We start from the raw sequence: 23,276 nt of genomic DNA on the forward strand, positions 1-23,276 counted from the left end.
GTCCACAGCCCACCCTGTTTTGATGTTTCAGCAACACCAGATCAGACTTCAGACTGTGTTTCGTAAGGAAAAAAAATCCATCTTTTGCGGCACATATTTCCTCGATCTCCCTCACAATCAAAGAAGGCCAAGTAATCATTTTCTTCCCCCTCTCTGCCTGGTTTCCCAAATTGAAGTGGACACATGATAAAAATGTCAGCCCCGCTCGGCACGTCAGGCCCGTAACAGGATTACATGTCAGTCCTTAATGCCTGCCTGTGCCCCCCCCCCACACACACCATGAATGGCTGCATTATTGCTGGCGGAAAGTTCCGGTAATATATAGTAAGAGACAAGTAGCTCTTTATGGCCAGTGATTATTCGCTTTGAATGAAACCTGTGATTTATGTCCATTTAACTGAGCAGCTCCTTGTAAAATTCCCACTGCTGCATTTTTCCTCAATACAGAATGACTGAAGCGAAAGTGACAAGCGGCTTGGCGTGGAAATGTGCAGAGCGCTGCGGTGTTATATTTAATATACCTGACACAGGAATCGTTCACCGACGGACTAACCCCCTCGCTACCTTAGGCTCACATATCCAGAGACAATGAGGCTTTCTAGTGGACCCGTTAAATATTCTCAATTACCTCCGTTGATTGGGTAGAACGGCCCTGCGTCTGGATGCCACCAATAATGAAGCTTTCTATAAATAATAATACAGTGAAACAGTGAAATCCTGTCTCATTGCAAGTCACACATTGGGGTATAGCCCAGGGTCCTGCTTCTCTTAAACACTGGCAGGATAGGAAGCGGCGCGAAACGCGGCACAACGGTAGATCGCTAACCGGTTAAATGTATCTGCCATTTTTTCATTTACGAAACAATCTCTAATTCAGTCTCTCCTTACTGTTTCCGTACGTCCCAAATGTGACAGTTCCAGCGTGCTCCGTGATCTGCTGGATCTCTATTAATACACGGTCATAAAACAGGTCATAAGAATAATGTATATGAAGGGTTATGTCATGCGATTAGAAAATATAGTGCAAAAGATTGCTAGTCCTGGATATATATATATATATATATATATAGATATAGTGGATATATGTATGGGATATAGTGGATATATATATATATATATATATATATATATATATATATAGTGGATATATGTATGGGATATAGTGGATATATATATATATATATATATATATTGGATATATGTATAGGATATACTGGATATATATATATATATATATATAGAGATATAGTGGATATATGTATGGGATATAGTGGATATATATATATATATATATATATATATATATATTGGATATATGTATAGGATATACTGGATATATATATATATGGAATATAGTGGATATATATATATATATATATATATATATATATATATATGTATGTATCCAGTGGATATCTAGTGGATATATGTCTAGTGGATCGAACTAATGGGAATGGTTCTTAAATAATTTTAAAGGCAAACTTAATTACTCAAAGTCTGACATTGTGCAGAATTTCTCCATTGACAGTCGGTTATTCTCTGTAGGGTTTCTGGTTCTGTTGCGGTTAGAAGAAGGTGATCAGGACAGGCCAAGCTGTTCTTCGTAGAGTTAACACCTATGTATCTGCATCTTAATCGACAGATTATAATTGAATGGATGCCTTTGTCGTTTTCTTGGCATAAACAGAACATTGCTAGCTCTGAGGTACAGTGTACCTTTCTGATTGATGATCTCTCCTTACTACGCTGGGAGAATTTGTTGGGCTCTGGAATCGTCCAATTTGCAATTAAATTGATTTCTCTAATCATATTATTATTGTGCTCAAATTTCCCCATGCTAGTCAATGGGCAGGATTCAGTGCTGGAGATAAATCTACTGCATGTAATTGAATAGAATGCCTCCTATAGATTGCCATAGAAAGAAAAAATGAGATAAAAAATAGTGAAACATTGGGTTGGATTCAATGTCAGAGATAAATCTATCATGAGTAATTGCACAGATTGCTATTGAAAAATATGAGATAAAAGATATATTTTATCTCAATTAATCTGGGCCGCAGGATCTGGAATATATAGGGGAATAGCTGTTTTACTGGATCCAGCCCAGTGTCGTTAGAAATATTATTTTCTGTAATTTGTTTATAGAAAAGAAAATATTTTTAAGAAATCTAGAATACAAATAGAAAATGTTGGTACATATGAGATAGATGTAAACTCGTAAATGTGTATTAATTTTAAAAAATAAATACATATTCACGCATATAAGTTATTTGCCCTTTTTGTATGTCCTTTACAACTTTACAAAATGAAATTTTTTTATTTAAAATTTAACTAAAATAAAATAATATCCTGCCCCTGTCCTTTGTTTTCTGGGTGCCCATGAGTGTTGTGTTTATACGATTGTATTACACATCAACAAAACTCTAACGGGAAGAACCTGTTACTTGACCAAAAACAAAACTATTTGAATTTGTTCTTAATTGTTTCATTCCAAAAGTTCATACAGTCACCTAAGCAATCTTACTTAAGTCTCACCCCAGTCACACTTCCTAACAGTTTCCATCGCTGACGTCGCCGGGGAATCCCTGTGATGTGGCAGGGATTTGCGGGGTCTGTAGAGACCCCGGTTGGGTGTTCTGCCACAATAATGCACTGGCTGTCAGTGTGCCCGCGTGTGTGCGCTGGATCCTTATGACAGTCACAAGGCTGCAATCAGCAGTGGAACCCCATAGGGGAATCCTCTGCTGTACAGGAGAACACTAACAGGTGATGTCACAGATACATCACAGGGGTTACCCTGCGCTAATAGAGATCCATGAGGTCACAAAACCCCCAAAATGGATCTCTGTACATTGTGCACTAAAACAAAATAAAGGTAAAAACTAAAAAAAAAGTTTGACCATTATTAAAGCTACAGTCCCACCATGCTAAACTAGTTTGAAAAATATGATGCACACCTTGTAATCTTTGCCCTATAAACTGCCAAAATAGATGAAAATCCTGGGCATACAGGGCGAGTTTTTAAAATAAGGGCAAGTTAATGAATATATATTTGGGTATATGTTCCTTTTTTTTGCCGTTTCTTTCATTATAATCATACAAAATAATGTCTTACATTTGTGAATATGATTGTGCTACTTGTGCTGAAAAAAACCCAACATATAATTTGTGCGGTTTCACTAACTGAGAAAGAACAGAGAAATAGTAAAAACATAAAAATAGTTGATGTCCTGTGGTGTAAAAAATAAATAAATTGGTCCTTGGGGGGTTAAAATCCTACATATGTTTACATGTATAAAAACCAGGTATTGAGTGGCCAGTACACGAGGCATTGTATCTAGCAGGGATGACGTATAAGCTGATTCTCCCTTTGTTGTATAATCAGCGTCTCTATCGCTTTCCGCTTCTTTTATATTCCACATATTAGCGCAGATCTTAACTAACCTCGTCTATTCCAAAACCGAACGGAGCTTAGCTAGTTTCTCTTTAGTTCCAGACAGAGCGTGCCCGGCGTGTGCATCTAAACTCCCAGGTGAGGACATTGATCGCGATCTACAATATCCGAGAGAGAGAGAGGCGAGAATACAGTCCAGACTCCGCGGGGGGCTAATCTGTTTATTTATAATTCAAAAGCTTAGCCCATATATTAATGAACCCTTAATGAGCTGCTGAAAAAGTCTGAGATTATTACATTTAACCATACCCCGCAATCAGGAGCCACCCGGAGCGGACGCTTTAGTGCCGCTTTACAAGCGAGGGAAGCAGGTAATACAGCGAGGTTAATATTCTGACCCCGCGATTTCATTATTCAAGCTGGAAATTACACCTCCTCTCCGCTCCTTTCTTTATGTTCTGCGTGGAGCGGCGGGGCAGGTGTTGCACAATGCAAGGTACTTAATTAGGATTTGTCGAAAGACGCCAAACGATCAGAGAGAAATACTCCCTTTCTTGCGGGAACAAAGACAGCGCCGGCGTAGCCCCGGTGCCCGTAACTACGATCCCGGATCCAGAATAGATTACATCTTCCAGAAGCACCGCGCTTTACTTAGCTAAGAGCACGCGTGGGACAGACACTATAACCGAATGTATCCGTAGCCATGCGCAGGTATATTCGGGGGAATTATTCTCTGGCAGCGTTGTAATTAGCGCAATAAAAGGAAATAAACTATGTATAGCGGGGGAAGGGGTTTGCTTTTGTTGCAATAACACCGCGTGGATATTGAGCCAAATCTTTATTGCGGGGACATCATTTTTACATCGTGGCATAACTGAAAATCAAGGAATCTCAAACATTTCCGTAGCATCGCTCTGGGTTATAGACTATGTCACTGGCGGTTTATTGCATTTATTACATTCTGGATTTTAATAATAGAAACAAATATGTGGAATCAGATAAAAATTTGATTCAAGCCAGAAAAAAAAACTAAACTATAATAAATTATAACCACAAATATATACAGTATACAAAACAATTGCAACATAGACAGATATATAGAACTACAATAAGTGCATTAAAAGCAACATATATGAGAGTGACTCTATACACTAACTAGGTATCAATGCAGTGGGTACGATAATGCGTTGACGTTGATAGTAACCGGTCATTTTGACTTTTATAAGAATGAATGAAAATAAAATATACCCCTTTGTAGTTTATTTTACATTAAAATACAAAAAAACAAAAAAATACAAAAAAAACAAGCCTTCAACTCAGAACGTTGGCCTTCAGCCCAGGGGGGATCCAGAACAGCCTCCAATCCTTGATTTAAACAGATTTAAAGAGGTTAATTGAGCTGGGACATAATTCTTATTCTGTCCTGTTGCAATTTTAATGGAAATGCTGATTTGAGACGATTTGAGCGTTCCGTGTTTATCGCGCAGTCTGTTCAGTTCGGTTGACTGGAGGAATTTCCCATAACTCGTTGCAAACTCTAGTGACTTCCCTCGCGTCGTACAGATGGAGGATTTACGGAGGACTAGATCAGAAAACTCGGACGGAGTTAAGCCATGAAGGCATTGAAATATTTTTGGAGGAGATTGAGCCCTACAGGGTTTCTATTAAGGTAATATTAGAAGCAATAGGCTGCGGACATGAACTGAGATGAAAGAAGTCACTCCAGAATCCATGTTTTGCATCTACTAACAAAAAGAGACCCCATCGTAGGTCACAAAGAGTTCCACAAAGAGTTCCTCATACTTTTCTCAAGTGGATATGCTGCAATATGGGGTGATATTAAGATTTGTGGGTAATATGTTGCGTTACGGGAGTATGTTATGCTCGGTAAAAACTACAGGGCCATGTATTTCTAATCATTGTGCAAATCTACCAATAACACAAAGTCACCTGCCATGTTTTTGGCCATTCTAGTGATTTTATCGTTTCAATGAAAATGTGTCCTTTATCAAATTCTCCTTTGTCGTATTAATACATGGCATTGCTTGTAGGTTCTGCCTTTGATACAAAACTGCCAAGTGTATCTTTAACAACGATTCAGATGTTTTTGGCTCTAATCCCTTCACTTTTTCTTATACTTTGTGTTTGATTTCATTGCAGGTCTCAGCATCCGAGGAGCACAGGAGGAGGACCCCCCAGACCCGCAGCTTATGAGACTAGATAACATGTTACTGGCTGAAGGTGTATCTGGACCAGAAAAGGGAGGGGGAGCAGCTGCAGCCGCGGCAGCTGCAGCTGCATCGGGTGGATCCTCTGACAACTCAATAGAACATTCAGACTACAGAGCCAAACTCAGCCAGATCCGGCAGATCTACCACACAGAACTGGAGAAGTATGAGCAGGTCAGTATACAAATAATATGCACTATGGCAATGGAGGCAATTGTCTCCTGGGTTGCTCGTAGTTGAAGGTTTTAGAAGCCACCATATAAGCCCTATATGTCTTGCTTGCAGTTCCACATTAGGCCACCAGGGCAGAGTGACATTAAGCAGCATTCACATCCTTATCAGATCTTTTTTATTTACCTTCCTTATATTTTATTATTTATTGTATTATATAACTCCATCATATTCTGCAGCGCTATACAATAGATACATTATTATTACTATGGCACTTGACAACACTTGTCCCTTTGGCTAAATGTTGTCAATCCTTTTCCTTTTTAGTAGATAAAACATTACAGTAAATGATCCGTTCGTATTCAGACCACCATATTATCAAAATATCTTCCTGTACAGATCCAGAGTTTAAGGGAGACAGGAATAAAAGTATAGTAGGAATGTATGTTGCGTGTCATTATTACATTATTATATTACATGATACCTTTAAGGTAGTGACTTCTAGTAGAAGCTTTTAGTATGCCCTTGCAGGAATAGTAGTACACGGACGTTGTGTTTGTTAATCACGGTTGCTATAATTTATTTGACACATTGAGAGCTGTCTTCCCATAACTGCACTCAGGTTGGTTTTTGCCAACGGCAAAAGTATGGTGAGGGCCCTGGTGCCCCTGAGCGTCTGGGAGACCCAGCTTCCACAACATACAGATGTCCCCTGAATTCACCCAAGATCTGGAAAATTGTCCAAGGACAGATCTACATTAGGAAACGAAAAGGTCCACGACGTACTTCATGGAAGATGCACATGTTATATTTATGCTCATATAGTGCTGGCAGTGTACTTTGAGCTGTCCACTGAATGTGCAGGCACAGTTTTCTTACATTATAATTCCAATGCCCGAGGCACTACGAGTGACTTGCTTAGTTTCACAAGGGTCTATTACAGGAACCGAAACAGTCATCTCTGCATGAGGCTCAGTGAGCCAATGGAACGTGCACGGACCAGTCTCCACATTTAAAGGGACAACCGCTCTAAACTATGATGATAAAACTTAATTCCGTTTAGTGTTAAGATTACTGAAAACGACATCACTGATTCAAGTAAGGGAAACAAAAGAAAAGATGGCCATATAGCCTAAAATACCCGTGCAAATGGAACGATATCAGCCACACACCTAACAAGAATTAATGGTACCCAACTATATAATATGTGTACACTAATATTGTGATATAATGAACAGTATTATAAAAGGTGCGTAAGGGTTAAATATTAGAAGAAGTCTCTTCAGCAGCATTAAGTGGATTTGCATGGTCCTGCTTTGCTATAAACACCCTAAAGAGCTACGTTTATCTCCGCTCCATAGAGTTTTCTTTGTAACACAGAAACAGCATAGAATTTGGGTCAAAACAGCATAGAATTTGGGTCAAAACAGCATAGAATTTGAGTCGGGGGGTTTATCTAGTAGATTGGGCTAGATAACACAACGAGAACACATATAAATGACTGAAAGTGCTAATCTAGAGCTGTTTTAAAAAATAGAACATTATATTTTTGTAAAAAAAATTGATTTTAGTCAAATACTGGTAAATAGAAATGATAGGAGTTCCCCTTTCAGTTCCTAGTTCATAGTAATAGTTTTATGTCTATCCTATTTATCCCATATCCGTATTTAAGTAATTAGATAATAATAATTTTATTATGTATCACCCATATCACTCTCTCTCTACCAGAAGATATAAGAACGGAAGTAACATGCGGTCTTTAATGGACGGACAATAAAGAAATCACTTTAGCGGGAGTGCATACATCTTTCTTAAGGGCGTAGCCAGATTTTAATTATCTAAATGTAAATACTTAACGAATCTTACTTAGAGTAATGAGCTAGAGTGCATACTACATAAACGAGATGTTCTAATTAATCTTGTATGAACTAGTGCTTTAAAGGGATGCTGGGTGAATCCCACAAACTCTGGGTCCGTGCCAAATTGCTAATCAGCCTTTCAGTTCATACATGGCTTCCCTTAATAAGTTGAGAGATGTTTAGCAAGCGTTTGAAGAAATAAATCCCCTCTTATTCCCAGCGCAATACAGAAAACATTTTGCTCTCATTTTTCTGTCTTAACAATCAGGGAATAATCTTTTATTTTTTACCATAATGTTTTTTTCGGAATTTACTGCCTTTTTAAATATTGATGACATGTAGTCTTTTTCTAACTCTACTGGTCACCGCTTATTTCTAATTGTGTTTTTCAATGGTTTCCCAATCAAAAACGACTGTTTTTGTTCAATTTGTTAACAAAACAATTTGTTTGAGTTATCATATTCCATTAAGTGGGGCAAGTGGGCAAATGCTGAATTGCTTCCTCCTCCATCAGAAATTCCCGTTTAGAAGATGTGGCATAATATAGGAATAATTGGTGTCGAGAAGAGATGATGGAATTGGACATTGGGTAAAAAATGGCGAATCCACCAATAAACCCATCATCTGTCGATTCTTCCGCACCACTAAGACAGTGGCTGTCTGAAGCAATGTCTGGTGTTCCTTATTAGAAAATTGCCTTATTTATAGAATAAAATAGACTATATGATGGTTTTTTATGTTTCATTATATCCTCGCTCCACTTCCACTGATCGTCTTAGTCTTTCTTCTCTCCTTTATCATTTTTCTCTCCCTTTCCTTTCACTTCCCTAACATCTCACAATTAGCAGGACACGTTCACACTAATTTCCCTTTGTTCTATGTGTAGCACCAACAATGACACATACATACAATCGCATTTATTACTAATCAAATATTTAACTCTTAACACTATAGGCATGCAATGAATTCACAACCCATGTGATGAACCTACTGCGGGAGCAAAGCAGGACGCGCCCTATCTCTCCAAAGGAGATCGAAAGGATGGTTGGAATCATTCATAGAAAGTTCAGCTCCATTCAGATGCAGCTGAAGCAGAGCACATGTGAAGCCGTCATGATCCTACGCTCAAGATTTCTCGATGCCAGGTCAGTGCTCCTTTCTATACCTTGAATCGTCTAACATTCCTGACATGATTTTGAATCATCCTAACATCTTGCCCACTTTATCAGTCCTTACTTTGAGAACATAGTAGCAGCTGAATTGATACAGCATTACTGTAAGCCCGGTATGGAACATTTTAATGGGCAAGTGTGTTCAGTTCCTAGCTTGATCCACTACTTTTACAAGGAGCAGTTTTCTAGGATAATTAAATGTTATTCTACACCAGGATTTGAGGAATCCCAAGAAAGGGAGGAGATAGCGAAATCATGGCTCAATCAAATAAATGTTTTATATCAAAAAAGGGTCTAAAAGGGGATCTAAGAGCAGTGAGTTTCTGGCCGCCCCAGGCGCTTCGTTTGCCGGATGCCTTATGGCACAGTAGGCCCGGGGCTCTGTACATTTCAAGCTTCCCCATAGGGAGGTTGTCTGAGTTCTATGAAACATGTATAACCTTCTGGAACTAATCCCATCTGTGCTTCAAGCCATGGGTTGCTTCGTTGCTCCTGAAAGATAAGGAGCAATTTCTTGATGAGTTGTTCATGTTTATATATGTTACATGCGTGCTTGAGGAGGTAGGGTTTGGTTCCGTCCATGCATGGTAAAGATATCAGCACGGTCACACACAGAATTACCTTTTTCAATTACACATCCTACATTTTCGTCTCAAGATGGACAAAGCTCGACTGAACTATAGTTCAATTCATTTGTAGAATTACGTGTAATTGCCTGAATCCTTTTAGAATTCTAGCCGAGAGGTGCTTGCTGCATACGTGATATCATTAAGTGAACACGTGGAACGTCATGCTACTTACACTGATCCATAATGAATTTGCCGTGGTATTTTTTATTTATTTTTTACCTTTTTCTCATTTTTTCCTGCCATTGTGTAGAGAGAATCAAAGTCCTCCATGTGTTCTTTTAAAATATAATTTAATAGGATTTCAGTTTAAAAAGGGATTCTGATGCATCGTTGTAGTGATTGGTCGAATGTTCCTTCCTATTCCACAATTTCATTGGTCACTATGGTGAAAGGACCAGTATTTTATTTTGATCATTTCTCATCATTTGGCATGCGGCCTTGACAAAAACTGCAAAGATTACTGTTTGTTAGGAACATATTAAAAAATTCATTTCCCTGTGCTAAATTTTCTGGCCTAGTGTGGGGAATTTAAACATTTCTGTTATTGTGCTCGTTCGATTTATTTTATAAATGTTAACCAAACTTTAGGTAAAATCGGTAAAATGGATTTTATATATGAAAGGCTAGATGTGGCATTCAGTATAGGGTAGTTCTAATATTTCCGTTTTTTTTTTTTACAGGAGAAAAAGACGTAACTTCAGCAAACAGGCCACGGAGATCCTAAATGAGTATTTTTACTCCCACCTCAGCAACCCCTACCCAAGCGAGGAAGCCAAAGAGGAGCTGGCCAAAAAATGCAGCATCACGGTATCACAGGTGAGTGGGAGATGCGGGAAGCCAACCGTTCAACATGTACGATGGCCTCGATCTCCGGAATCGCAAATTCCCGTTATATTCGGCATTCTTACATTTTTTTTAAAAAAATCCCTTTTTTGTCTATAAAATCCCACGAGTGTAAGTGTTACTGGAATCGCAATTCATTAATTCTAACTAATTCAAATGGCTTTAATTAAGTGTAATTAATGCATTAGATCTAATTACCATTTCTATACCCCTGTGCAACATGCATGTAATTGGGTTAAAACAATAGAATTGTTCCTGCCTGCTTATCATTAAAGGTATTGTTAGCCTTAGTTTCAGTGTAACGTAACAGGTGGCTGACTGCATTGTTACTCTGCCCTATGAAGAGGGTATGAAGGACCGCAGCCGTTAACCCTTTCTGTGCCAAGGTGCCTACCAGCCTTCCTGAGCTCCAAATGTTAAAGGTTGTGCTGGCTGACCCTGCCAGCGAGTAAACCCATAGGCCCTGTCATGTCTTGTCATATCACGTATGACATTTTGATGCGGGTGCTCAGCGAGAGCCAGGCTTTTATTGGTTGTGGCAATCTGAGGTCCATTTACCAAGCCTCATAGCTAGCATCATCTCAGCACTGGCAAACAATTAAAACACATATCTATATATACGTATATATATATATATATATATATATATATAACTGAAATAGATAGAAATGTAATAGATTTTTGAGTGAAAACATAAGAAATGACAACGATGACATCACATCGATGCTTTCTACGCCACCCATGGGCGCTGGGCAAATAAAGTACACAAATGTGTACACAGAGTAGGCTACTGATGGTGAGATACTATAGCTTAGAATGTTTAACATCCAAATAAATGATCTAGCTATTACATTTTCAATAAACCTCCAAAAGTTGCCGGCAGTTTACCGGACACTTTTCAGGAATGTTAAAGATTACCAATGTTTCCTTGCTGTTAGCTTTATACTGGGATGTAAACAATACAGCTTTGCAAACGACAGCTTAACATATTATACCCTGCCCAGTATGACGTCACATCTAACTGCGTTATGATGTAACAGCTAACTGGATCACTGTGACATCAAAATATGCAGCAGATGGAGCAAGACATTCATGCTGGTATTTACAGGGCTAGGCTAATACTGCAGATGTAGAATTCTGGATCTTAACATCCAGACAGACCATTATTAAAGATAATCGTAGATTGAAAACGTGGCGTGAGCCGTATCTATTCATTCATATATTCAGTTACACTTTAGGGCTTATGGATCAGGGCCAGCTTGTGTGTCGGATCCTCTGATCTATTTGTTCTGATGCTTGCTAATGCTATGAATATCTAGAACAGGAGACCTACATGTAAATCTTCATATATAGTGGTAAAGAACAGTGCTTCTGGGTAAGGTATTGGGGGTATTGGGGTTACTGGCGTGAAATGTTCCTGTACTTTGTAAAGAAGAGCAGTAATTCACACAGCGTGACAGCCAACCCCAGCAGTGAAGAGGTTAAGTAACCTTGCCGAGTGTCCCGGTTTCTCCGTCTGCGGGGTCTTCAATAAAACAGGTGTGCGACAGTCATCTCATTAAAACCTCTCCAGTGAAAGAAATAAAGCCGGTTTCCAAAACATAAAACACATTGCACCACTGCAGAGAGATGAAGCATTTACCTAATAATTTATAGGCGTTTTTTTTTTCTTGCCATGTTAACGCTGTAATTAGCTTGATAAATAAGCAAAACAAAACCCTTCTTAAACGAATCTGCAATTAGAACCGATTCATTAATTGACTTTCGGAGATGGAGAAAGAACAAGAAGATGCTCGTTTTCACTCGCAGCAAAGACGCTTTGCGCTGCAGGGAGGTGAAGAAGGAGCGAGGTGACGCCGTCTCTGGCATTACCGTACCCCCAAAATGTAACTCTTCTTGTCGCAGTTAAAGGCATATTTATCATTAAGCGCGCCGATCGCTATAGTGAATAATCTATCCAACTCCCATTGAAGAAGCAATGCTGGAAAAGTCTAGCTTCTCATTCAAAACTATTCCAAACTATAAAAAATAAATTGCCGTAAAGAATCAGCGCAATGTGGTGTGTGCGCAGAGAAGGCCATCCATAATATCACATGTCTGACAGCAATGGCGGCCTCCAGATCTGAAGACAAAGGGCGTTTATTTGAATAAAAGGAGATAAAACCAGGATTTTATCCATGTTGACCTATGTTTCTGGGAACAGAAATATAGGAGGAAACTATTTTTTTTCCATAAGAATAGAAATCAAAAGCTTCTTAATCATGTATGAACACTCTACCTTCTTTCTTCAATGATTAAATTCCCCAAATTTACACATACAGAACGTCCCAGCCCCTTCTCAAGTCTTACTTTCCCAATTCATGATGGTTATTCCAATTCTAGTGATGTTTCGATCCTAACAAATGGAGCAGCGTCAGTCCTATACATACTTCCATATTGTTAAGTACATCGTTAATGTAACAATATAGATTCATTCTGGAAAAGGGACCCCTAGACCTAACGTCACCATGTTTTGTGGCCATTTTGACAGGCTTCTATGCCATTGTCCTTAAGGGGACAATGGGTTGTCCTTAAACCCATCAAAAAATCCATTGTGAGCCTGTACATGTGCGGGCTTTGTCATGAAGGGGTTAATAGATGGATTCATTCCTCGAACATTGGTCAAGATAAGGAAGATAAGCAACACGATGCTCACAACACGGAAAAGTACCTAGAAATATTGTGAATGAAAGAGAAGGAGAAGGGAACTAAAGAGTTTCAATCATAGAGTAGAAGCAAGAAGCCACCACTTCCATCTCATTCAAAGATGCGCAGACCTTATACTTATCTCCGGCGTAGCCTCATGTAATAACATCGCTTTTACGCTCATGTATTTGGAAGACAAATAACGCCCTGGTATTTCTCTTAACCAGTCCGTGATATTAACCGGTCCTTTCTGTGCAGGTTAAACGTAACGTATGAGCGCTTCTCCTTTTCACGGCTTCCAATTAAACCTCGCTCGTTAGTTTAACCTCAAGGTAATGCCATCAAACAATGCATGTCAGGGAAACACTGCCCACAGTGGCGGTCATTAATTTTAATTGCCTTGATATTAAAGATTAAGAAGCTTCAGAGAGGCTGGGATGGAATCCTGTACCATGTCAAGAATATCCGGCACCCCGAGGCCTCCCGAGACTCAGGCAATATTAAAATATAGCGGGGGGGTTGGGGTTTGGAAGCAAAGCGTTATTAGGCATGGCTATTGTTGAGACTATAGTGAATTGTCCCTCTCCTGCACACGCCAGAGATTTCCTCACTTCTAAAGCTGTTAATAAAGCAGTAATTTGATTTTTTTTTTCCGTAACAATAATTATCCGCCCGCCTTCATTAATGTATTATTGCCCCTCTGGCTGGCAGGATAATGGTAAGCAGAATATATATAATGCATCCAAGTGTTGACCGGGGACAAAGCAAAGAATGAACTCTGCAGGGTCGCAGCGGAAGGGGGTTTAGTAGAAAAACTGCGCTGTAAAATATGCGAGCTTTTTACGGACAAAATCCCCATATTTTATTAAAAAGCAAAGTTCTCTAGAGTCCATTTTTTTTTTGGCTTAACATATATGAAGCAAATATATTCTTCCTAATAGCTGTAGGTTACTTAGTCTCCTTTCATTTTTGTTATATATAGGCAGCCTTTTCTAAAGCCTTCTTTTGCAGAATGTATGTTTTTAATTGTATTGCCCCGGATCCAACAGCACTTGGATCTCAGATAGTTCACACTTTACAGTAATACAAATTACAGTTCTTACTATCAGGCACAATATATTTAGCAGCCCGGGTTACTTTAAAACCGTGGGATTAATACAGTTCACCAGTCCGCATGTATATACCACTTATAAGAAGAAATACCAAAAACAACATATCATTACTTCAGCGTTATTATAATGATCAGATTTACACTTTGCTTTGTGTATTAAATTGTATTAAGGTATTAGTATTAATCTAAGTTGATTCTTTTATTGGGCAGAAAAAAAGATGCTTTCAGGGTCTCAGAGGTCTCTTTCCCAAATCGATTCATCCTTACATTCAAAGAAGAGACCTCTGAGATTATTTGGTGTGAACCAAAAAGAAGTCGTAAAGAGTGAGATAAAATCAGCTCATTGCTAGCTTACAGCCTCTGTTAAGGACGGGTGGGAATCATTTCAAAGTGCATTAGCATCTGACAATTATGTTATGTTCTCTTTTTTTTCCCAGGTATCCAACTGGTTCGGCAACAAAAGGATCAGGTACAAGAAAAACATTGGCAAGTTCCAGGAAGAAGCAAATTTGTACGCAGCAAAGACAGCAGTGAATGCAGCTCACGCGGTGGCAGCAGCCGTGCAGAACAACCAGACGAGCTCTCCCACTACACCAAACTCCGGTGAGTTGGCTGTAGCACGGGGTGGTGGGACTGTCGCATAGGACAATTATCATGTCGTTCGTTTGCGATTTGAGACCAACCTTCATAATCTCACATAAGCTAGCCCAGCGATTTCTAACATAAACTTGCCCCGTGATGTCTAAAGACCTCTCAAAGACCACCGAGAACCCAGGGTTTATTTAAATAAGAATATATCTGTAATATTTGTCCTTCAATAAACACAACTCATGAAGATGGTAAGCACAAGCTAAAGAATGTATGTTACATTACATCATGTTTATTATACAGTGTCATTTGTTTACGTGTAAGAACTTCTTACCCGTTCTTGGTATCCTTCAGCATTCTGCTCAGAGCATTCAATGATTGTCTTAGAAATCCATGGATTTATATCTCAGAAGTCAGAATTTTCCTTTCAACCTCAAGGAGGTTTCTTTTTCCGTAGTGTATAGTTACACGTTTATGTGTGATGTGCAAACATGTTCTCTTTGTAGTAGTGATGGGGATTTGATCTGATGCTTGTACATCATGCTTCCTTAAATTCACAGGTGAGTGGGGCAAATGCTTCCACGCACTTATAATACCCTTACAAATAGATATTACAAGTGCTATTGGCCCATCTTAAAATTAACATAATAGTTTCCCGGTCTCATATTTTAACCCCATTTTAAATCTTTTCTCCTCCATCTTTCATTTTTAAGCAACCTCTTCTTTTATTCAGTTCCTTCGCTCTTTCCTTTCCTAGGTTCCTCTGGTTCTTTTAATCTCCCAAATTCAGGCGACATGTACATGAATATGCAGAGTCTGAATGGGGATTCTTACCAAGGGGCCCAAGTTGGAGCCAATGTGCAATCACAGGTAGGAGTGATGCCCCTGAGCCCCTCTCATGGCCACTAATAAAGCACACATGCAAACTAAAGGTGTGCGTCGGTGCCATCCAGGTCCTGATCTCTCAGCCTGTTTTGCAATCCTTGTGAATGCCTTCGGCTCTGACTTGAGTGCTCGGGGGAGGGGATTGAGACATCTACAAGAACCTTAAATTGTAGTCATTGTCACAGTGAAATGGTGGTTATTCTGTGTTAAACTATTAATAGGAAGTAGTTCATGTGTGAAGGGATAACCTTTCTTTTATTACAGGGGAGTGGACTATACTGATCAAACAAATTTCCAAAGGATTGCTATCAAGATTTTTAAAGGAGCACTCCAGCATTTTTTGTTTAATGCATATTGGAGTCCATTTCACATGGACTCTGGTACATTTTACGGCATGCAAATCGGTGCAGGCATTCTTTAGTTATTGGAGTTAGAATATGAGACTTCTGTCTCTTTTAGCTCCTCCCCCAGCTACATCGACTGAAAGCAGGTAGCATACTTCAGTATGCCCTTTCCACATGTTCAGGAGAACTTCCGCTCGAGTGAATGGGAGCTGAGCTCCCTTTTAAATCAATGAGAGTGGCTTCAGCCAATTCCATTCATGCTATCTGAACACTGATATATTGGTAGCATACATGGGATTTGTGCTGCTTCAGTGACTTCAAAATAAGTGCCAGTGAGCATGTGCAGAAAGGTGCTTCCTGGTCTCAGTACAGACATCAGAGGAGGATATAAATGATACAATAGTCTTATAATTAAAGAAAGCATGCTCCAGTTTACAAAGCTGTTCCTTTAACACATTTTGCATAGTGAAAGTTGTCCTAGTTTTCTTATCATAGTGTAATTGTTCCCTGGTGCATATTATAATTTGATAGCTTGTATTTGGGACTGTTATTTATTTATTTATTTATTGTATTGCAAGAAGCATTTGAAGCATGATTACCTGATATCATTTTGGTAAAATAAGCCGTCAGGCACATTGACAACGTTCACAGAAAGTCTAATGCTATTGTGTCATCTCAAATGTGTTTTTCCCTTTCACTATAATATATTATATGCAGCTTAACACATGAAATGGAAATATGCTGTAAAGTAATCTATGGATTGTGATGTGGACTCAGAATAAAATCATAATACTCTTTAAATGTTTCTTTCTTCTGCTTTAGGTGGATACCCTTCGTCATGTTATCAATCAGACGGGCGGATACAGTGATGCCTTGGGGGGGAATTCACTGTACAGCCCACATCACCTAAATGTGAGTATCAGCACTATAAATAATGATATTTATATCGGTGGCTGTGACGTATCGGTCTAACAAGATTGTTTTAAAAGCTTCATCTCAAAACCAACACCTTAAACATTTTGCTACATTCTAGTATAGAAAAATGAATAGGGGGCTAAGAAAAATAGATGTGCCATATTAGCCCTAGAGGGACATTTTATTGTGCCAACATAGAAAAAGTTGTGAAGTTATATAGGTGTTCTGAGACGTCTGAGGTCCCGAACCACAGCTTTTTCTATTGGCCCAATAAAAATATTCAACTATAGTGGAAAGAAAATAATTTCTAAAGAACTCTGCTTTTAATCAAAATAACAAATCAACACAATCAGAGATACTGTTTGAGTATACATATATCCCATTCTGATTTTATAACAGTATGTCTGTTCTGGTGATGCTATACACACATGATGCTGGACACTATACTCATATAGAATACATTTTAAGATACTTGTCATAATGACAAAGTATGAAAAAATAAAATGCAAATTAGTATAAATTATTATTATTGTTATTATTAGGTGTGACCTGATGAGCCACAGGTTGTTTTATTCATGAATTTGTTAAATGTTAAAGAAAACAATTTCTGCTCTTTGTGATATGTCTTTTCTTTAACTCTAGTAGTAGTTTTTCAGGGAAAGGGGGGGAAATATCCTCCTCACCTTTCACCTCTCCCACCCCAAAACCTCCTTACCTCTTCTTCATTGCCTAACTCAGAGGAGTCTCCTGATGGGAGGCAGGAGGCTTAGTGTTGCTCCCCATCCAATTTACAGTTATAGATACTATTGCCATAATAATCAACTAGCAATGTTGCTTGCTTAACATCATGGGAGTCGCAGTCAAGAAAAGGTAATGTTGTGTAGTGTAGATGTGTGGTGCACCGCAAACATCCTGATGTATTGAAAAATAGGGACACAAAGAAGCAAAATAAGACACTTGGTAGTTTTGCAGCAGTTGTGGCACTCAACGTGCTGTTATTCCATTTCTCATGATGTTCAGCCAACCAAATGGATTACTGAGAATCGTGAGATGTGCATTCCATAGCAGCTTCAGTACCAATACATAATGATATAAAACCCAACCTTTGCCAGGCTGCCTGAGAGTCATGGGATATATAGTCCCAACAGCTGGAGTATTAACAAACCAAGGTTTGAAATAAACTACCTTGTGTCTGCAGCATGCAAACAGTGTCTCTGCCCAGGAGGGGCACTCTGTGTCTGTGAAGGAGCAGCTGCCTGAGTGAAGGACAGGAGACCAACTAGAAGGAGAGAAAGAGACCAGACCAACCCAAATCAGTAGTGGGTGCACAGAATTAAAAAGCTTTCTTGCTGCACTCCCCAGACTACCAGTCTGCTCTTTATGCTGCTCTAGTGGGCCTTTTTGAATTTCCTGGGGGGGGGGGCACCCATGGTAGTACATAGTTTGTACAGTTGTACAAAGGGGTTTCGTTGGGATTAACCCACCCTGCTGCCTGTTTGTGCTATTGTGCTACCTTCCACAAGTGCAGGGATAGATGTTGTCTGAGGTCTGTGAGGCTGAGGCTTTCACTATGTAGGTAACAATAACCTGTGAAGGGAAAACAGTACAGCTTTTTTTATTTTGGACATATTTTGGATATTTTTTCTACCATACTAAGCAGTGTACTTTTTATTCCCTTTACAGAAAATATTTATGACAAAGGGATTTTGCAGAAAGCCCTGTGAGTTCACTTTTTCTTTCTTTAAAGCTCAGACTGTTTGCTAATAGATAGATACCTATACATGGACATATCTCTGTAGGTATTCTATGTATTTTCAGATAGTTAAATAAGTCATGATGTGACATAGCGGGCTGCAAAAAAACACAAAAAGGGAAAGAAAGAAAGAAAGAAAAAAAAAGAGAAAGAAAGAGAGAAGGGATAACACATACTTAGTTGTCTTCATGGACAATATAGCTAATGTCTATAAGCGTTAGGTTTTGAGGAGAGATAGAAGCTTCATCATATTCCTAGTGGATTGCTGCTGATGATTGAGAGATTAATACTTGGAATTTTTATATCGGGGCATACAAACTGATCTTCAAGGCCTATAACTCCACCAGGGTGTCTGTAACATGGCATTACCCTATTAAGGTTAACAAATGACTAAGCAACATACCCAGTAGTAGCTGGAGTCATTACCTTTGTCTTTGGCCCTTGTAAGCCGCACCTGGATGTGATATGTACTTGTCCTCAATATACACATTAATCATTACTCCGTAACATTGTAAGATGGTCACTTTCTTAGATTATTTTCATTAAATACACTATAAATTGTACAATCTAGAGCATAGTAGACATTTCCGAATAGAATGGTGACCATACAGTAGTGGCAAAGTGTTAGAAGACATTTTATTACCATTACATCACACACATGATGTAAAGTATTTTTAGATTATATGTGACAACGTGCAGTTCTTTTGGGTCATAGGACAATAGCTTTATATAGCTACATACACCTAGGAGAAAGAAGATTAGCATTAATTAGATTTTATATTTATTAGTGCCAGCAGATCCTATAGTGATGTACAGTGAGGTCATACATCATGATGACGTATTACAAAACATAGAAACAGAGAATTTGATGGCGGTTAAGAAAGATTCGGCATATCTAATCTGCCAAAAGTGGAAGGTGCGGAGGACCTGCTTAATAGAGACTACAATTTAAAGGCAAAGATACAGTTTGGAATATATGACCTCACTACACAACAGAAAACTACAATAACAATAGTAATAATAGCATTAAAAATTACAGCGCTGTAAGATTTAATTTCCCCGCGATTATATCAATTATTTTCTTCCGACTTACATCGTAAGAAGCTAAAATCCAAAGCTGGCAGCCTTGCCAAAATCAAGCATAGAATATCTCTTTTACGTAAACCTCCAGATCTGTATCCCCCCCCCCTCCAAGTGTCAGTCAATATTAACGATTTCCCCAATGATTGAAAATGTTGCGTCCTTGCAGGGGGGGTCAGGGGGGGGGGCTTGGGCAGGACAGGCCATCGTTAAATACGCAAATTGTTTGCCTTTTGGAATATCAAATGGCTCGTTTTCGCGGAGTTATAAATAACTCCTAATAGCTCACAAGAAACTGTCTGAAAAGCGGCTTTTAGTTACAGTGTTCTTTTTTTTTCATTTAAAACATCCCGAAATGCTTCAGAGAGTTTGCAAAATCCTTATCAACATGATAAAATATGAAGCTGTTATTGCCTGCAGCATTATAGCAGACATGAATTCCATCTTTTCTGATGAGGTTTGATAAGGCGCTCTCTTATAATACAGAGCGTAATCTCAAACCACCAGAGGAAAGATTAATTTATTTGCAAAGAAAAAAAAAAAATCAGGTAGGGAGAAGGGGGGCAGAAACCTGACTGACGTGGGCTCTTCCAACTGCCTCGCGTGGTAAAAATATTACACATTTGTTGTTTATAAATTAGAATGAAAAGCCATAAAGGACATAGGGGAAAGAGTGATAGGTATTATGAGTGATAGATATTACATATTTGGGGCCTTGCTGTCGGGAACTGAGCAGAGCATAATAGATCAGCACTGTTACACATCTTTGCCGTAGATTCACTGCGCTTAACCCCTTATGGGCTAGATTCTGTACTGAGTACAGTCTCGGCAGGAGCTCTTTTTTTTATTATTTTTGTGTTTCTTTTGTTTTAAAATAATAAACATCGGTCCTCTTTAATTTTTTTTCTACCAAGGCAGTGATTTTGCCGCACTGTTCCGATGCTGCCGAGCATCGTTTGTTGGATTGTTCTCTTAACCAGTGATGGATTTAGGACGGGGGCCGCCCTGGACCTGACACAGAAAAGTCCCCCCAGCACTCACCCCGCAGCACCCACCTCCAAGCCACCACCCTTTCTGCCGAGCCAGCTGGCCCAAGCCCTATATTGTAGTCCCTTAAAGTAACCATTGCCGTGGGGAGCATGGTCGCCCCAATAGGGTAATCGGCTCGGTTTTTCTACACAGAGGTTGCAGCAGGGTTGACATAGGTCAGGATCTGCCACGGTTCTTTGCTGGGCGACCAGGTGCTACAGCCAATATTTATGTAATGTTTTTCACTCTCCAAAGTCCTGATGAGTTTGGATTGTGACGCAATAATCCAGTGCCGTTCGGTGGAGGTCACATGACACAGCACAATATAAGTGTGTTATATCATCAGATGTCTTTAAAATAATGTTCAGTTTCATATATTTAATACGTTCATAATATTTGAAGTGGTTCATCATTGTGTTCTATTATGTTGCAGCTTTTTTATTTTTATTTAAGTAAAATTTTACTTAAATAAATATACAAAATATGTAAATATTATATAATAGTACAATATATTATAGTGTAATAGAAAGTAGCTTGGTGCAGTTTTATTCCATATCCTCCATGTATAGGAGACACTATACCTCTTTTTGTTTTTTGACCACTTTGCTCCTCTATAGAGTTTAATACTTGCATAACTGGAGCCTCAAGAATGTTCCTTTATTTATCTTCAAGGATAAAAGCGCCAACGAATATGATGGTGCTATATTTATTAATAAATAATACTAATAAAAACAACATGCAACGTAAAAAAGCTCTTTGATTTATCATGCATTGCAGAAACAGACACATATCAAATGAATTGAAGGCATATTACATGTAAACAAATGTCATTGTCTTAATATGAGAATTATATTTCACTAAGTGACCAGGAGTTTGCGCATTGTGACTGGGACCACCAATACATGTCCTTTCTCTCTTATTTCCAGGCTAATGGAGGGTGGCATGAGGCAGCGACCCCTTCCTCTGTCACGTCCCCTACCGAAGGACCTGGCAGCGTGAACTCTGATACCTCTAACTGAGTGATTCTTCTCTGAGCTGTGTGCCATTAGACTCTTTGACCAAGCATCATCGCAGCCTTCATTCAATACCACGTGAAGCAGTTTCCTAGGCCGGAGGAAGACGGTCACCTCTCTTCTGATGAACATAATAATTTCTCCAGCTTGGAGGCGCTGCTTTACCTCTTTCAAATAGGGTCCGACTGCCTCACTGTAAAACCCATCGGGAACGAGCTGTAGGATACAAATAAAACCCATACAAGACATCAACATTTTTTTGGGGGCTAAATCACCACTTTGAGAGCACTTTATCTAATTGGGCCAAGATCTGCGTTAGCATCAGTGAAATGATCTCCACGTCCCATCGGCACTTTTTAATAAATGGCTAAAACTGACAGAATGAACTAGCAGCTTTAAAGAGAAATATCTGCATGTCTACCCAGAATTCCAAGGTTTACTGCGAAAAGAGGCAATTTATATATCATTAACATCTTTTTTTTTTAAAGTTTTTGCTTGTTTTTCCATGTTAAGCACCGCGTTACTGGTATTCATGTAAGCAGACGATGCATTCACTTTTAACACAAATCCACAGACATGGCACCTAAATCTGTTCCGATCATTATTTAAACAATACCGCTTAATTTATCTCTCCCAAGATTCTATAGGTTGACTGCGTTTTTATTTATATAAGAGTTTGCACTGGAAAGGAAAAAAATATCCATATCCATTAATGGCAAAAGTTGAAGAGCTATAGAATATTCGTATCCAAAGTAATATTTTAACTATGGAAATGTCTGTTTTGTCCTATTTTTCTCATTTATTTTTCTCTTTATTTAGAGAATTGGTCCAGTGTTTCTTTTATCTAACTCTTATTTCAACAACATACTGAACCCTTTAACAAGGAGGCATTTTTATATAGCAAGCAGGAGGCTGTCTGCACTCATTACGCCTGAAGAAGACACCTAAGTAGTCTTAAAAGCTTGCAACCTAATGCAGTTCAGTTAGCCAATAAAGGTATGATCTTTAGCCAGCTTGATCTTTTTATTTTTAGTTTTTTGTTTGTTTCTTTTGTTGAATTAAGCAGACATTGAAGTAGCCCGATGAGTATGTATAACATAGGTTGTGAAACTGTGCTGTAAACCAAAGAAACAAAGAATTTAGACATGACATGGGATTTGGAACGTTGATTCCACCCATATTCTTGAACGGTTTAGTTGTGTTTTTCCTTTAAAAATGCCTCTTCTGTTCTGGGACTTTATATCTCCATAATAACAAATAGTGTGTTATAGGTCTAATTATTTTTTCATACATCCCGATCCTGCCTGCACGGCCAAGAGGTTCTGTTACGTCATTCAACGACATCTGGCCACCAAGCTGAGCTCCTGGAGAGTCTGAGGTCTTATTAACAGTTCTCCGGTATTTTATATTGGCAGCAGAAGTCTTTTTTGATATTGTATGATTAGAACGTATGATTATATTGCATCTTCATCGTTTTTCTTCTTTAAAAGTAATTTCCTCCTTTGTTTAGCCTCTCTCTCTCTCTCTCTTTGCGTTGTAAATAACCTGTTCATTGTTCAAACGGTTTCATTGCCGAC

At 38.8% G+C, this 23,276-nt stretch overlaps 1 protein-coding gene across 3 annotated transcripts in view; it reads left to right on the forward strand.

Annotated features, from left to right (window-relative positions):
- The window catches only part of PBX3 (PBX homeobox 3), a 111,740-nt gene extending 88,754 nt beyond the window's left edge, over positions 1 to 22,986 (forward strand). Inside the window, exons 3-10 of one of the 3 annotated variants that reach the window (XM_053473800.1) lie at positions 5,555 to 5,796; positions 8,607 to 8,797; positions 10,134 to 10,269; positions 14,530 to 14,695; positions 15,438 to 15,550; positions 16,732 to 16,821; positions 18,508 to 18,544; positions 21,613 to 21,637. In XM_053473800.1, the coding sequence (XP_053329775.1) occupies positions 5,555 to 5,796; positions 8,607 to 8,797; positions 10,134 to 10,269; positions 14,530 to 14,695; positions 15,438 to 15,550; positions 16,732 to 16,821; positions 18,508 to 18,544; positions 21,613 to 21,617 (980 nt within the window). In that variant the 3' untranslated portion in view covers positions 21,618 to 21,637. Of the gene's footprint in view, positions 1 to 5,554; positions 5,797 to 8,606; positions 8,798 to 10,133; positions 10,270 to 14,529; positions 14,696 to 15,437; positions 15,551 to 16,731; positions 16,822 to 18,507; positions 18,545 to 21,612 lie in introns of all 3 variants that reach the window. The other 2 variants (XM_053473799.1, XM_053473801.1) reach the window with 2 other exon arrangements.
- The last annotated feature ends 290 nt before the right edge of the window (positions 22,987 to 23,276 follow it).

Source organism: Spea bombifrons, chromosome 8, assembly GCF_027358695.1.
Source record: "Spea bombifrons isolate aSpeBom1 chromosome 8, aSpeBom1.2.pri, whole genome shotgun sequence".
In the NCBI taxonomy this organism is placed as follows: Eukaryota; Metazoa; Chordata; class Amphibia; order Anura; family Pelobatidae; genus Spea; species Spea bombifrons.